The following is a 12934-nucleotide window of genomic DNA, read 5'->3' as shown; positions in this document are numbered from 1 at the left end:
GACTGTGACAGTGGGCATAGCATACATGCATATAGTGTTACACACTGCTGAAAGACGAACCACTTCGACGTACATGAATGTCCATGTGCTGTGCTGTAAGATCCAAACTCAGCAACACAGAGGACAAATGAAAGGTTTGTTCTGAGGGGTCATGAGTGGCTACCTGGTTTTCGGTCTGTTTTTTTTTTTTTGTTTTTGTTTTTTTTACGAGGACACGTTCAACCAAGAAGTACAGCAGAGAATGAATACTGGCAAACAGGGGAATCCTATAACAGCTTGTCCATGGTCCCGCTTCCTTCAGTATTATGTGACTCTAGATTTCTGCCTGAAGGTCGCTCAGGACGTGCAAAAGAAGAAATCCCTGTGCAGCCCAGAAACGTGAGAACACGCTAATGGAGGGATAAACGAAGGGATTGAGGTGACTTCCTGAGATTTTTGTCACTTTTCGCTGCTGTTATTTTTCGCCCTTAAATGTCAGAGCAGCGAGGTGTCAGCCAATCAGAGAGCTGAATGTGTTACACAGCTCTCAGATTGCAGCGTGAAGGACGGTGAATGTTACTGACCTGCGTGAAGCTTCTCTGTACCACCAGACTGAAGGCTAACACACACCTGTACTTACATACTTCAGTGAAAATACGCTGCTTGATTGAGAAAATAAATACAAACCATGTATAATGTAGGAAAGCTCCTTTGCATGAACAAACAAAGCTTTGAGTTACTATTGATACTTTACAGCCTCCCATCCATTTCAAACATATGCCGCTCAATAGTGAACAAAAAATGTTTATTGGATATTGAATAGAGCATTATTGATCCTTATTTACTCACATTTTGCTTTCATATTATTTGACTGTTCCTTAACATGTTCGGACTATACTTACCATAATTTGTTTTCTAAATCATGTATCGGGTGTCTGCCAAAGACGAAGATGAGTGTAGGAGAGAAAAGGTGTGCCGACTTCAACTCCTCATACAGAGCGTCAGTGTGCGAAGACCACCCACCTGTACGTCATCTCATCTTTATAAAAGACTGAGGAGGACTGACTTGGACACTGGTTTATCTTTAACCTGGCCAGTACACCTGTGATCTGAGTGGCCTCCCTGGGACTTACAGGTATGTCATGCTTTTTGGTTGTAGACCGTGTCCTGGTGTTTCATATCCAGCTACTCCTAGCCACTATATGATTTGATACAGCAGATCAGTACGGTGAAGTCATGAGACGTAACTGACTGAATTAATTACCGGTTGCCAGCCTTAAAGCTTTAGGTGTTTCCGATGTGCTGCAGATTGCTGATAGCGATGATGATCATCCCTCGTGGCCTGTGTCTTGTCCTGAGAGACGTTGTTACCAGCGCTCATCTCTTCCTGCTGGAATTCATAGGCACAGTCCTCTTCCTGTCCACTAGCCTATCAGCTGTCTTGGTGCTGCCTATCACTGGAAGACCAGGACTAAATCTGAGGTCTGCTCCCAACCAGAGCCACCTGTCTGCAGGTGTGCACCAGTCTGGACTTGCACCTGTTTCATTTTTGTGTCCCCTGCAGGTGGCACTGGTCTTTGGTCTGTCTGTTGCCATGTCAATTGTTTGTGTGGGCGGAGGAGCTCATCTGAACCCGGCAGTTACCCTAGCAATGGTCCTCAGCCTGAGGCTCCGTTTGTGGAAGGCAGCGCTAATTATATTTAGCCAGCTGTTAGGGGGCATGGCTTCTGCAGCCGTGCTGCTGGGACTGATTGGAGACTTGACACCAGCTCTTAACCAGGTGAGTTCTGCTCTAAACACTCCACCTGAGAATCCTCATGACCAAACAGAGCAGTTTTTGTTGTTGTTCCTGTCTAGGTGTCCTCAGGTGTCCAGCTTCACCAGGCAGTTGCCTTGGAAACGTTAGTGACCTTCCAGCTGGTTCTGGTTGTCCTGGCGACCATTGACATTCCCCTGCCGGCTGTAGTGTCTCCTCTGTTGGTCGGCCTGGCCGTCAGTCTAGGTCACATGGTGGCTGTAAGTACCTTTTTTTTTTCATATACATATGTAATCTTACACAGTACTGACCACATACCTGTGTGTTGTCATTCAGGTGAATGTGACAGGCTGTGGGATGAATCCGGCCCGGTCCTTTGGTCCGGCTGCTATCACACACAACTTCAGCAACCACTGGGTTAGACACACACACTCACAAACTCACACACACACAAAGTCGCCTTTAGACTGAGCTGTGATTTGCTGGTTTTCCTGCAGGTGTTCTGGGCAGGGCCTGGTCTGGGGGCGTGTCTTGCCACTTTCATGAACGACTTGTTACTACGGCCGCGCTGGCATCGTCCCAGAGACTGGTTGGCTGAACTAACACAGCTATATGTGCTGACAGAAAAGCAGCAGCAGGTGTCGCTGTCACACCCAAATTAAGGACTCCATTAGCCTGGCGTAGCAGAATCAATTCTGAGTCAGACAGAATGTGACTCGGGTAAGACCCCATTGGGAATTCATTATGAGGCATGTGTCAACTAAAGCTACCTCTGTGAACAATTAGTCCTGCAACCAATCAAGAGTCCAGAGAAACAGAATAAATGACACTGAACATGACATTCTTGACAAATTCCTTAATCACTGTGAAATATTCATCCCTTGAAGTTATTTCGCTGCTAGTATCTTTTAAAACAGTGTCCGCTGACTCTGAACTCCTTTCTGATGACAGCCATTTACTCGTAAACTAATCCAACACAACATCTCTCAGACAATGAGTACCACAGTGTCACTGTTACTCTTCTGACCATCACCGCTTAATGCCCTCCCAAACTATTTGAATGGCTTGGCAGATCTTTGCCAGAGGACAGAATCCAGACCGACTTTCTGCCTCAAAATATTTTGTTAGTGGGAACTTCGTTCCAGGTTATGATTCCATATTACTACAATTTATTAAGGGAGGGGTCTGGATTATCAAAATCTTTACTGTATCTCTTCTGTTCTGACATAACTAAAATGTTTATTTCAGAACATTTAACTTCAGTTTATGTTTCAGTGAAATGTCTGTTATGTTAAAATATGTTAATTGCATTAGAGAACCAAGAACAAGTGCTGTTACTTTATTTATTACTGCTTACCTTCCAGAAAGTGTCAGTCTGACGATATCTATAACCCTAACCCTAAGCCTAACCCTAGGGTTGGAGCAAGAGTTACGGTGAAATCCACTACAAAAGAACACATAAATTGTTAAAACAAGCAGGAGGACGGCAGTTTAATTAAAATTGTCGCCTCTCCGCGTATTTGTTGAGTTTTATTTCTTTACTTTGGAAAGTCAAAGTGAGTCACGCTGTCACAGAGGAAGCACTCTCCCTATCTTGCAACACCTCACTGCAGCCCAGATGTTTCCTCCTTCACTTATCTACGACTGTATGTAACACCCTGCATGATGCTTGATAGCTGCTATTTTAGCATGTCCTGACACATAGCCAGAGTGGACACAGAGAAGACGCTAATCGCAACAGAGAGGTGCAAGATGGACTGGACCTTTTAATGCTGGGCTTGGTTTCATACAAACAGTGTTTATCATGAGAAAAGCGATGAGTGTAAAAGTACTGAAGTCAGTTAGAATAAAACTTTGATGATGAACCTCTAAATGAACTACAACGTTGACTATTTACAGCTGTCATGTGTTTGATGGACTGCTCTCATGTCTAGTTTAGAGAGTCTTTAAAGACTGAGGAGATTTGTCAGTTATTGGAACGAGTGTATGCTTTCCGTTGTTTGCGGAACAATCTCATTAAACTTGAATCTTAACCTTGACAAAGAAAAAGATTGAACACTCTCATTATTCTGTACAATTTGGGACATGTCTTCATCTGTTTGAAAATTTTACTGGATTCTATACAAAATAACACTAACACTGTGTCAACTATTAGCTATTATCACACTTTATTGCGCAAACTTGGTCCAGTGATATATAATGTGATGAGGTTTTTGAGAACACAAACTTTGCGAACATACGAACAAGTACATTATTAACATTTAACTGAACAATTAAAAAAAAACGCTTGTGGTGAATTCAAATGCTCCTCAGGATGTTCCTGAATGCAGCCCAAACACAAAGACAAGTACAAAATAAAACAGGCCTTTATTTTTAGTTCCTATCACCAGGAAACAGCGGCTCAGTGTGGTCAGACTGACTTGATTGGCCAACAATCAACTGTCAAATGCACACACACACACACACACACACACACAGAGTTGGAGGAGGGTTTATGAACTGGAGGAATAAGGATGAAACACACTTACTTCAGTCTTCTCGCAGTCAGTCAGTCAGTCAGTCAGTCAGTAACTCAGTGAGACAAACAGAAAGAAAACAGACAGGTGTGATGTGTATGTTCAGGCGTGTGTGTGCAGTGCTGTGTGTGAATTTGTGTGTGTGTCTTAACCTGCTGGAGGAGGCTGTGATGTTCAGCGGGCCGACAGGAAGCCTCTTTGGATTCTCTGTCGACTTTCAGGTCATCGACAAGTAAGTGAAACAAAATGACTCGGAAGCTGACCACAGATGACTTAGGTGTCCGGTTCCTCACTGGTTTGATATGTTCTTTTTGATATGGACGCTCTGCAGGTCCTATGTTGTCATTGGAGCTCCCAAAGCCAACACCAGCCAATCTGGAGTGATGGAGGGAGGCGGCGTGTTCCTCTGCCCCTGGTCACCTGGAGGCGGGGACTGTAACATCGTTGAGTTTGACCTTAAAGGTAAATTTACTGATTAAAGAAAAGAGAGGTTAAAGAAAACCTTGTATCGTTTGTGGGGTCAGAAAGTTAAAGGTTGTGTGTGTTGCACCTGTTGCAGGTGATGAGAACTACATCAACTCAGGTCTGTTAATTCACACCTTTAAGAGTAAACAGTGGTTTGGTGCGTCAGTTCGATCAGTCAACAACACACACTTACTGGTGAGCTCCCTGCGTGCCCTCTACAGGCAGCGCCACTCCATACAGCAACTACATTAACAAGTGTTAATAAGTGGAGTCCCATCTGTAACACGTCTATCTGTCAGGCATGTGCACCGCTCTTCCATTGGAACGTTCAGAGAGGAGGGGCGGAGTCAGGGAAAACACCTGTGGGGAACTGTCTCCTATTGGACCACAAGACAGGAAACTCCACCTACTTCTCCCCCTGCAGAGGAGTCTTGATGGACAATGACTACAAACTCATGAGGAACAGTAAGACGGTCACATGCAGCGTCACTAGCCCTATTTCCTGTTGCAGAGCCATATCTCTCGCTCTCTCTCGTTGTCTAGGAAACGACCAGCGCTACTGTGAGGTTGGCTTCAGCGCTGACATCACCAAGGTGAGGTGGGCGGGGTCACACCTGTGTTCGAGCCTGATATTCAAAACAACGAACACGTTTCACCTCTCATCCAAGTGGTCTTTAGCCCAGTTATGTGATGGACACCTCCCGCAGATGTCTAGGAACTAAGAACTGAAGACACTACTTAGGCATCAAACAAAATCAAACAAGTCCAGTTGCCCTAGTTTTTTGGACGCACAGGCCGATAATTGTAACATTAACTAAAGCTTCATGTTTCTGTGTATTGTAGGAAGGTCGGTTTGTGCTAGGAGCTCCAGGAAGCTTCTTTTTCCAGGGTGAGGAAGACACCTGTTGGTCACTGACTGTAGCTACACTAGTATGAAGCTGAAATTAATAGCGAGTGGTGGCTGAAATTTGATCTGTTCCATTAAAAGTCAATTGAGCTCCAGCAAAAATCTGCTAACATCACCTCTGATTTCAGGTCAGGTCATAACAGTGGGCATAAGTGACATCATCAACAATGAGCAGGGCCACACTCCCATCCAGTATGTAGCAGGGACCAGCCAGTCGGATGAGATTTACGGTAATTACAACGGTTACGACGTTTACCATGGTGAGTAAAGCAGAGGAAGGCTTTTATCCTGACCTGTGCCAACCTGTGTTGGAGCTTACTAGAGCTTTTGTCTCAGAATCACACACTCACCATGTGTTGTTTGGGCCAACACTAACACAGACACGCATTCATTCATCACACTTCTATTAGTAAGCAGATGCTATCACTCTAAAGGTGCAGCTTTGTTGTTGGTATTGATCATTTCTGACAAAATCTGACAAAAACTAAATGTAGTTGTGTGTGTGTGTCAGGTTACTCTGTGGCCAGTGGTCTGCTGACTGGAGATTCCACACCAGGTTTATAATATAATATAATATAATATAATATAATATAATATAATATAATATAATATAATATAATATAATATAATATAATATAATATAATATAATATAATATAATATAATACTTTATTAATTATCTGTTCCAGATTTCCTTGTTGGTGTCCCAAATGATAGAAACACAGCAGGAACAGTAAGTTTATTGGTTCACATGTGACTCTTTATTTAATTTGAAAGTATATATTACATATATACATATTATGAGGTTTTTACTCTGCTGAACCGTTCGTGTGCGTTAACAGGTGAAGATCTACAGCGGCAGAAGCATTGGATCGCTGAGAGTTTACCACACATTCTTTGGGACTCAGGTGAAAATTCAAACCTTAGCTCTTGTGAAAACGCCGTTACTGGTTTGGACGAACCCTCTGAATCTGTCTCCTGTAGGTGGCGTCTTACTTTGGACACAGTGTGGCCGTGGCCGACGTCAACAGTGATGGGTGGGAACAAAAGAAGATTGTTGTCTGACATGAGAATGATTCATTGTTTCTGGTTCATAAGTAAAACATGTGTCTGTGTGTAGTTTGGAGGACGTCCTGGTTGGGGCCCCTCTTTTCATGGACAGAGTGAAGGAGCAGCTGCAGGAGAGAGGACAGGTCTGAACACCCCTGCTGTGTTTTTTTTTTTTCCTGATGAATCAAATACAAAGTCGAATCTGTTTCTATAACATTTGTGTTAGACTTTAGACCTGTCTGTACAAGTCTGTTCTTGAACATGTGGTTATTGATACACCTACAGTGAACCTCAGTTCTGGGGGGTAAATTTCAGTCTCCCCGTGTGTTGGTACTACGTCTGTATAGGCACTTGCTGAAGGAACTGAGGATGTTTTTCTACTGTCCATCTGTTTAATGTTGGTCGTGTTTTGTCATTTGTCCAGGTGGTCCTGTACCTGCAGAAAAGACACGCATCCTTCTCCTCACAGCCCGACCAATCACTTCTTGGCCCCTCCCTCTATGGCCGCTTTGGTTCGGCCATCGCTGTGCTGGGTGATCTGGACATGGACGGTTACCAAGGTAACCATGAACAGCCTTCAAATGTTAGGGAACACGGTGTTGCTAAATGGCTGACATGTTATTAGCTTGTCTTGTGAAATAGCAACAGTTAGCATTAAGAAAGCTGTCTGAAGATAATTCAGTGCTAACAGCTAACGTTGAATGCAGCACTTGCAACAGGGTGTCGTGTTCAAGTGTCCTTAAACAAAAACTTCTCCCTTTCCGTGCGGCTGCACGGATTAGCTAACATAGCATTAGCTAAAATCGCTGCCGATGACTCTCAGGAGCATATAAGGATGAACCTTTCTCTCCACAGATGTGGCTGTTGGCGCCCCCTGGTCTGGGGAGAATGGACGAGGCCAGGTGTTCATCTACCTGGGTAACCCGAATGGCCTATCTGCCACGCCTTCCCAGGTGATCAACAGCCCATTGCCCAACAGCAGAGCAGCATTTGGTTTTACTTTGAGGTCAGGTGTTGACATTGACGAGAACGGATACCCAGGTAAGTTGGGGGGGTCACTCGTTAATGCAGGCCATTGAAGGAACAATCAGTGATTACTGTCACCTGGTATGTGTTCATAGATCTGATTGTTGGAGCGTGGGCTATAGACCGAGCTTTCGTCTACAGGTGCGAAATAATGAAGTCTAAAGAAATCTGATCGTCTGTCAGATGTCGAGGCACTTCTACTATTCTACTGTCACGTTTGAGTTGATTAGCATGTTGACTTTGTGTTTTCAGGTCGCAGGCCGTGATCCGGTCCACAGTCTCTCTGACTCTGCTGCCAGACTTCCTGAATCCAGATGTAAAACAGTGTCGTCAAGGAAACACACCTGTTTCCTGGTGCTTAAATTTCACATCGTACATACATGAGTTCAACTTCCTTATCCTTTTAGATTAGCTCATAAACACAGAAGGTTCTTTTTCTATCCTTTGAGTGAACACTATGTGTGTGTTTTGGGAACAGTTTTCAGGGACTTGTGTTAAGGTTCTTAATAAGTTTAAAGGAAGTGTTTTCCAGAGTGTGTAAGAGGTTGTTGAGTTGGATGTGTATTGGTGAATGTCGTTAGCTTAGTTATAAAAATTACAACAAATTATTTAATAAAGTTGTGAATGTCGGACTTAGTGACTTTTGTTCTTTTCCCTCAGTTTTATTATTCAGATGTGTGTCCACGTGTCCGGTTTCAGAATTCCCCAGGAGACAGGTAGGGCCCTCAGGTGAAGAAGAAGTTTATAGTTGACTTATTGTTAGTTCCCTAATTTTTCTTGTCGGCTGGTTGGCTGAACTAGAACTCGGGGTTGAGCTACAGCTGGACAAGATGAAGCAGCCAATGGCGCGACGGACACTGCTGCTGTCGACCAATCTGCCGCAAGAGGCGACGACACTGGTGGTACAGAGGGAGGTGGGCGTGGCCTGTGTCAATCACACCGCCTACCTGAGGGTGAGCAGCATGGCAGACACGTGACGGGGAAAACATGAAGGGGAACAACGGTTGAACTAAGACATGTTTGTGTGTCGTTGTGTGCAGTCTGCAGAGGAGGTTCGGGATAAGCTGAGTCCTATCTTCATCAGTGTTAATATAAGCCTCCTCAACACTACCCAGCATGCTTTGCTGCATGGACAGACACACACTGTTGCACAAGTAAGTTTAAGACACACATCTGTGCTTCTAATCTTTAATTTACCAATTCCCACATGTCTGAACTTCAACCTGGTTCTAACTTAAACCCAAATTCAGACCTGACAATTGAAGGATCCACTTGAAACGCATATTGTCTTCCTCATGTCTTTATTCTTGACGTGTATATCTCAAACTGGTCAAAGAGTAAAACAAGAGGCACATGAAGCTAACCAAACTCTGTATGTAGACCAGGATCATTCTGGACTGCGGGGAGGACAACATCTGTGTCCCTGACTTGAAGCTGAGCGCCGAGCCGTGAGTCAATAACCTTCACCTTCAATGCATTTTACATAACATGCAACGCGATCACGCCTCGCTTCAGTTGCCATTATTTTAAAGCCCCAGAGAGCTCCTGCAGACTGGTTTCATAATTTCTGACTGTCAGTGTGGGTCCCCAGAATAATAGAATAACATGTGTGTATGTGTTAGTGTGTCTGACAGCGTGCTGGTCGGTGAGGATCAGTCAGTGTTGCTGTCAGTGTCCGCAGTGAATGACGGTGAGGGGGCGTACGAAACCGAACTGGTGGTCCAGATCCCTGAACACACACACTTCCAGAGCAGTCAGGTAACACACACACTCAATGTTTACATGCACACACACACAACATCTATATTCTTATTTACTGACTGCTGTTTGTGTGCAGGGTGTCAGCAGGCTGGTGTGTATTCAGAGGAAGGAAAACCAGACCGTCGTTGTTATCTGTGACCTGGGTAACCCCATGAGACGAGGACACACAGTGAGTGCTTTTGCCCATCGTCACCGTAGGGACTCTCCTGAATCATGTGACCGTCATACAGTTTTTTTTACTTTTCATTTCTGGGAAGCCTACAGCTTCTGGCTCTAAATATCATAATACCCATTAGCCTCAGCAGCTGTTGCTAGGGCGAGTAAAAATGGTTGAAATTCGTCACCATAGTAACTATATGGATCCCAAAGTTGCTCAGGTCAGAGTGGGGTTCAGCAGATTGGTTGAACCTCTGATGCTGGCAGAAATGAAGGTAATGACTGAATGACTGAATGTTTGAAAGGTATTCTGGGAAACTGACTGGTGTTTGTCATGACGACTTTCCTGTAGCTTTGAACACTAGCCATTCACAGATGTTCTGTATTAGTTAATATGGTCAGTATGGATTTGGATGCTAAGTGATGCTATGCCATGTGATATAATGTATGACCTGTCTGTCTCTGTGTCTCCGTTTCTCTTTCTGTCTGCAGCTTCAGACAACGCTCCTGTTCAGTGTCGGTCACCTGGAGGAGGTGGAGAGTCACATCACCTTCAGCCTCAGAATCAGGAGGTAGAAACTGTGCTTATTGTCAAAAATGCCATCATTGCTGAGATATACATGGAGCTGTTTGGTGTCGTAGTGGCTTCCAACAATAGCAAACCCTGCGTTTGTGATGTTGACACTGTAGTCTTTCATGCCTTTGAAATGAGAACTTTGTTGGAGCTGTGTGTTGTTTGACTGGAATCATGCTTGAGTTTATTGCAAGATTCGCTGATGTCCGTCTGTCCGACCATCCTTCTGTTGTCTCAGTAAGAACTCGGTGAACGCCAGCAGTGACAAGGTGACGGTGAAGGTCCAGGTCAAAGCAGAGGCGACACTGGAGATCAGAGGGTGAAAATAAGCACATCACTTCTACATTAGAGGCGATTAAAAGCACACTAAAAGCAAATGCGATCTCTTTGTCTGCAGAGGCTCCTCCCCTCAGGACATTGTTCTGCCTCTCCCTGACTGGCAGCCTGCAGAGCATCCTGGGAGTTTAGAAGAAGTGGGCCCACTAGTGGAACATGTTTATGAGGTGAGAAACAATTACATCTGAAGTTCCTTGTGAATTTATCATCAGATCCTTTAAGTTAAGGAAAACTTTGTTTGGACCCCGTGTGTGACTGTCACTGTTGCCCAGTAGCCGGTCAAAGACCATCAGATACAATCACACACTGCCATGTTATATCCAAATATATTAATAATACAGAAGACACTGATGATGTTGATGGCGCTGTTGTTTAGCTGAGGAATCAAGGGCCAAGTGTGGTCAACGCCAGGTTGACAGTGGACTTCCCCTCCCGCTGGAAACATCACTTTCTGCTATACATCTTCTCCAACGCCTCAGAAGAATCGCTGACCTGCTGGGCCCTGAACGCATCACAGATAGACCCATTCCAGGTCTGAAACCTCTTTCAAAGATGTCTTTCTCATCTCAACTCTGTCTCTCTGTCTGACCTGTATATCTCTGACGTGTCTGTCCTTCTAATCTGTCCCCGCAGCTGGTTGGTAACTCCTCCGATGTTCCTGCAGTTTCTCGGTTGACCCATCAGGAGGAGACAAACTCACCCAGACAAACTGTTCACATGGTAAAGACTCTTTATGTTCAGAACACTACAACTGTACGGTGTGTGTGTGGTACATGAGGGTTTCACTAATCAATTATTTATGCCCGATGTGTGTAGAACTGCAGCAGCAGTGAGGTGGGCTGCATCAGGTTTGTGTGTGATGTTGTGGCGTTGGGGCGGGGCTTCAGCGCCGTCATCAGGATATCTGCGCGTCTGTGGACACACACTCTGATACAGGTACACACAGACCAACAGGTACACACTCGCTCACACATACAGGTGATGATATAATGACGATGATGTCTTCCTGTAGACTCCCTACCTGAACTATGAGTTTGTTTCATCTGCTTCATATGACGTCCTCAACACATCGTCAAAGGTCCAACCTCTGCTGCTGCCCAGCGGACACACACAGGTACGAGCACAAATGAACCAGCTCAACCACAGAGATGATTTTAATAAGGTTTTACAGTGTGTGTGTGTGTGTGTGTGTGTGTGTGTGTGTGTGTGTGTGTGTTTGTGTGCAGACTCAGCTCAGCGTGTCATGGCGTCCTCCCGATGCAGAAAAAGACATTCCTTTTGGCTACATCATCCTGTCGATCATCTCTGGACTCCTTCTCCTCTGTCTGCTCTGTTTCATCTTCTGGAAGGTATCAGTAAATGAACTGTGTCAGTCACTAGTGTCATGAGATTCCACATGAGATCAGTTTACAGACAGGCAGGTTAATGGTGGGGAGTTTTAAACTGGCAGTTTTCTGAATGGAGTTTGGTGTGGTTGTCCCAAAACACCAGGTTAGGCTTAAGGGGGTTAGGGTTAATTGAGTAAAGGATAAACTCTCCTCTGTCCTGAGTTTGCCATAAAAGACCTGAGGAACGCACTTCCCTCAGGGCAGTCTGTGGGGATTTAATGATTCTGCTGTAATATTAGTCTTAAGTTCAGATTGCTGTTTGACAGAGACGGACTGAACCTGATGTTGGTTTTCATGCGACTAATATTCTTTATATAACTGACAGAAGATATATTCTAAGTTTTTGAGTTTTGGGGTGTGATAGATCTTAAGGTTAAGGATCTGAAAGTTTTGAATCAGCTCACATCGAATCCCACTGAAAATTCTCCTAATTCAATGTTTCTGTCCACAACACGGGCCAGAGACTGATCTCAGTTCAGTGTTTAAAGAGCCACTGATCACTGAAATCCCTCCCCCTCTCTTTGTCTCTCTATAGCTGGGTTTCTTCAGGCGAACCCGGCCCCCAACTGATGACGATGATGATGTCAATGAAGAGCAGCGGGTGGCTGAGGAGTCACATGACTGAATGACAGTCACATGATGAATGCTGGACAGACAGAGAGGAGGGATGCCTTAATGTTACCGTTTGAATTGCTCAATCTGAATAAGTTTCTCAGCCTTTTGAAACATTTTCATAAATGTCTGCACCGCAACTAGCTTATGAGTTTCACTTTGAATAAAAAAAACTGCCTCACCGTCTGCAAACAATGACTCCTGCCATGTGTGACAAGAATCAAATGAGAGCAAACAAAAAGAAAAAAAGAGAGGAAATTAAATGAGCTGACAGACGGGGCTCACACTGATCCTATCAACACAGACACACACATTTGTACCTGTGGGTTTGTGAGGTCGCATAAAAGAGTCAGGTCTAAATACTGGATCTGTTCCAGAGTGAGGATCTAACAATAAGTCCTCACAACAT

The 12934-nt window shown here is 44.4% G+C and overlaps 2 protein-coding genes across 4 annotated transcripts; both read left to right on the top strand.

Moving 5' to 3' along the window:
- On the top strand, positions 1-3803 carry LOC124998002 (aquaporin-1). 3 transcript variants are annotated; one of them, XM_047572109.1, is made up of 7 exons: positions 33-134; positions 332-418; positions 924-1114; positions 1288-1759; positions 1837-1995; positions 2072-2152; positions 2233-3803. In XM_047572109.1, exons 4-7 carry the CDS (start codon positions 1301-1303, stop codon positions 2395-2397), a joined length of 864 nt encoding a protein of 287 aa, XP_047428065.1. In that variant the 5' UTR covers positions 33-134; positions 332-418; positions 924-1114; positions 1288-1300; the 3' UTR covers positions 2398-3803. The 3 variants fall into 3 exon arrangements, with proteins under 3 accessions (XP_047428064.1, XP_047428065.1, XP_047428066.1); XM_047572108.1 differs by having other exon boundaries at positions 1-418; XM_047572110.1 differs by lacking the exons at positions 33-134; positions 332-418; positions 924-1114 and having other exon boundaries at positions 1355-1461; positions 1544-1759; positions 2233-3802.
- Positions 3804-4229: 426 nt separating this feature from the next.
- itga2b (integrin, alpha 2b) lies at positions 4230-12717 on the top strand. The gene is made up of 31 exons (XM_047572527.1): positions 4230-4483; positions 4583-4713; positions 4811-4911; positions 5016-5181; positions 5260-5309; positions 5560-5605; positions 5752-5883; positions 6135-6179; positions 6312-6355; positions 6465-6530; positions 6607-6659; positions 6743-6815; positions 7097-7232; positions 7528-7713; positions 7794-7839; positions 7951-8052; positions 8359-8414; positions 8500-8651; positions 8739-8852; positions 9079-9146; positions 9321-9456; positions 9536-9628; positions 10108-10187; positions 10428-10508; positions 10587-10692; positions 10902-11057; positions 11159-11245; positions 11342-11461; positions 11538-11639; positions 11752-11874; positions 12449-12717. Exons 1-31 carry the CDS (start codon positions 4230-4232, stop codon positions 12536-12538), a joined length of 3195 nt encoding a protein of 1064 aa, XP_047428483.1. The 3' UTR covers positions 12539-12717.
- The last annotated feature ends 217 nt before the right edge of the window (positions 12718-12934 follow it).

This window comes from Mugil cephalus, chromosome 20 (genome assembly GCF_022458985.1).
Source record: "Mugil cephalus isolate CIBA_MC_2020 chromosome 20, CIBA_Mcephalus_1.1, whole genome shotgun sequence".
Lineage (NCBI taxonomy): Eukaryota > Metazoa > Chordata > Actinopteri > Mugiliformes > Mugilidae > Mugil > Mugil cephalus.
This window is presented reverse-complemented; position numbering and strand designations above follow the sequence as displayed.

Bases quoted from the DNA above. Each gene is read 5' to 3' on its own strand.
- LOC124998002 (XM_047572108.1), top strand. From the start codon at position 1,301: ATGATGATCATCCCTCGTGGCCTGTGTCTTGTCCTGAGAGACGTTGTT. The intron at 1,996-2,071 runs GTAAGTACCTTT...GTTGTCATTCAG, and splicing joins GTCTAGGTCACATGGTGGCT to GTGAATGTGACAGGCTGTGG. The intron at 2,153-2,232 runs GTTAGACACACA...GTTTTCCTGCAG, and splicing joins ACAACTTCAGCAACCACTGG to GTGTTCTGGGCAGGGCCTGG.
- itga2b (XM_047572527.1), top strand. From the start codon at position 4,230: ATGAACTGGAGGAATAAGGATGAAACACACTTACTTCAGTCTTCTCGC. The intron at 4,484-4,582 runs GTAAGTGAAACA...GACGCTCTGCAG, and splicing joins GACTTTCAGGTCATCGACAA to GTCCTATGTTGTCATTGGAG. The intron at 11,246-11,341 runs GTAAAGACTCTT...CGATGTGTGTAG, and splicing joins CCAGACAAACTGTTCACATG to AACTGCAGCAGCAGTGAGGT.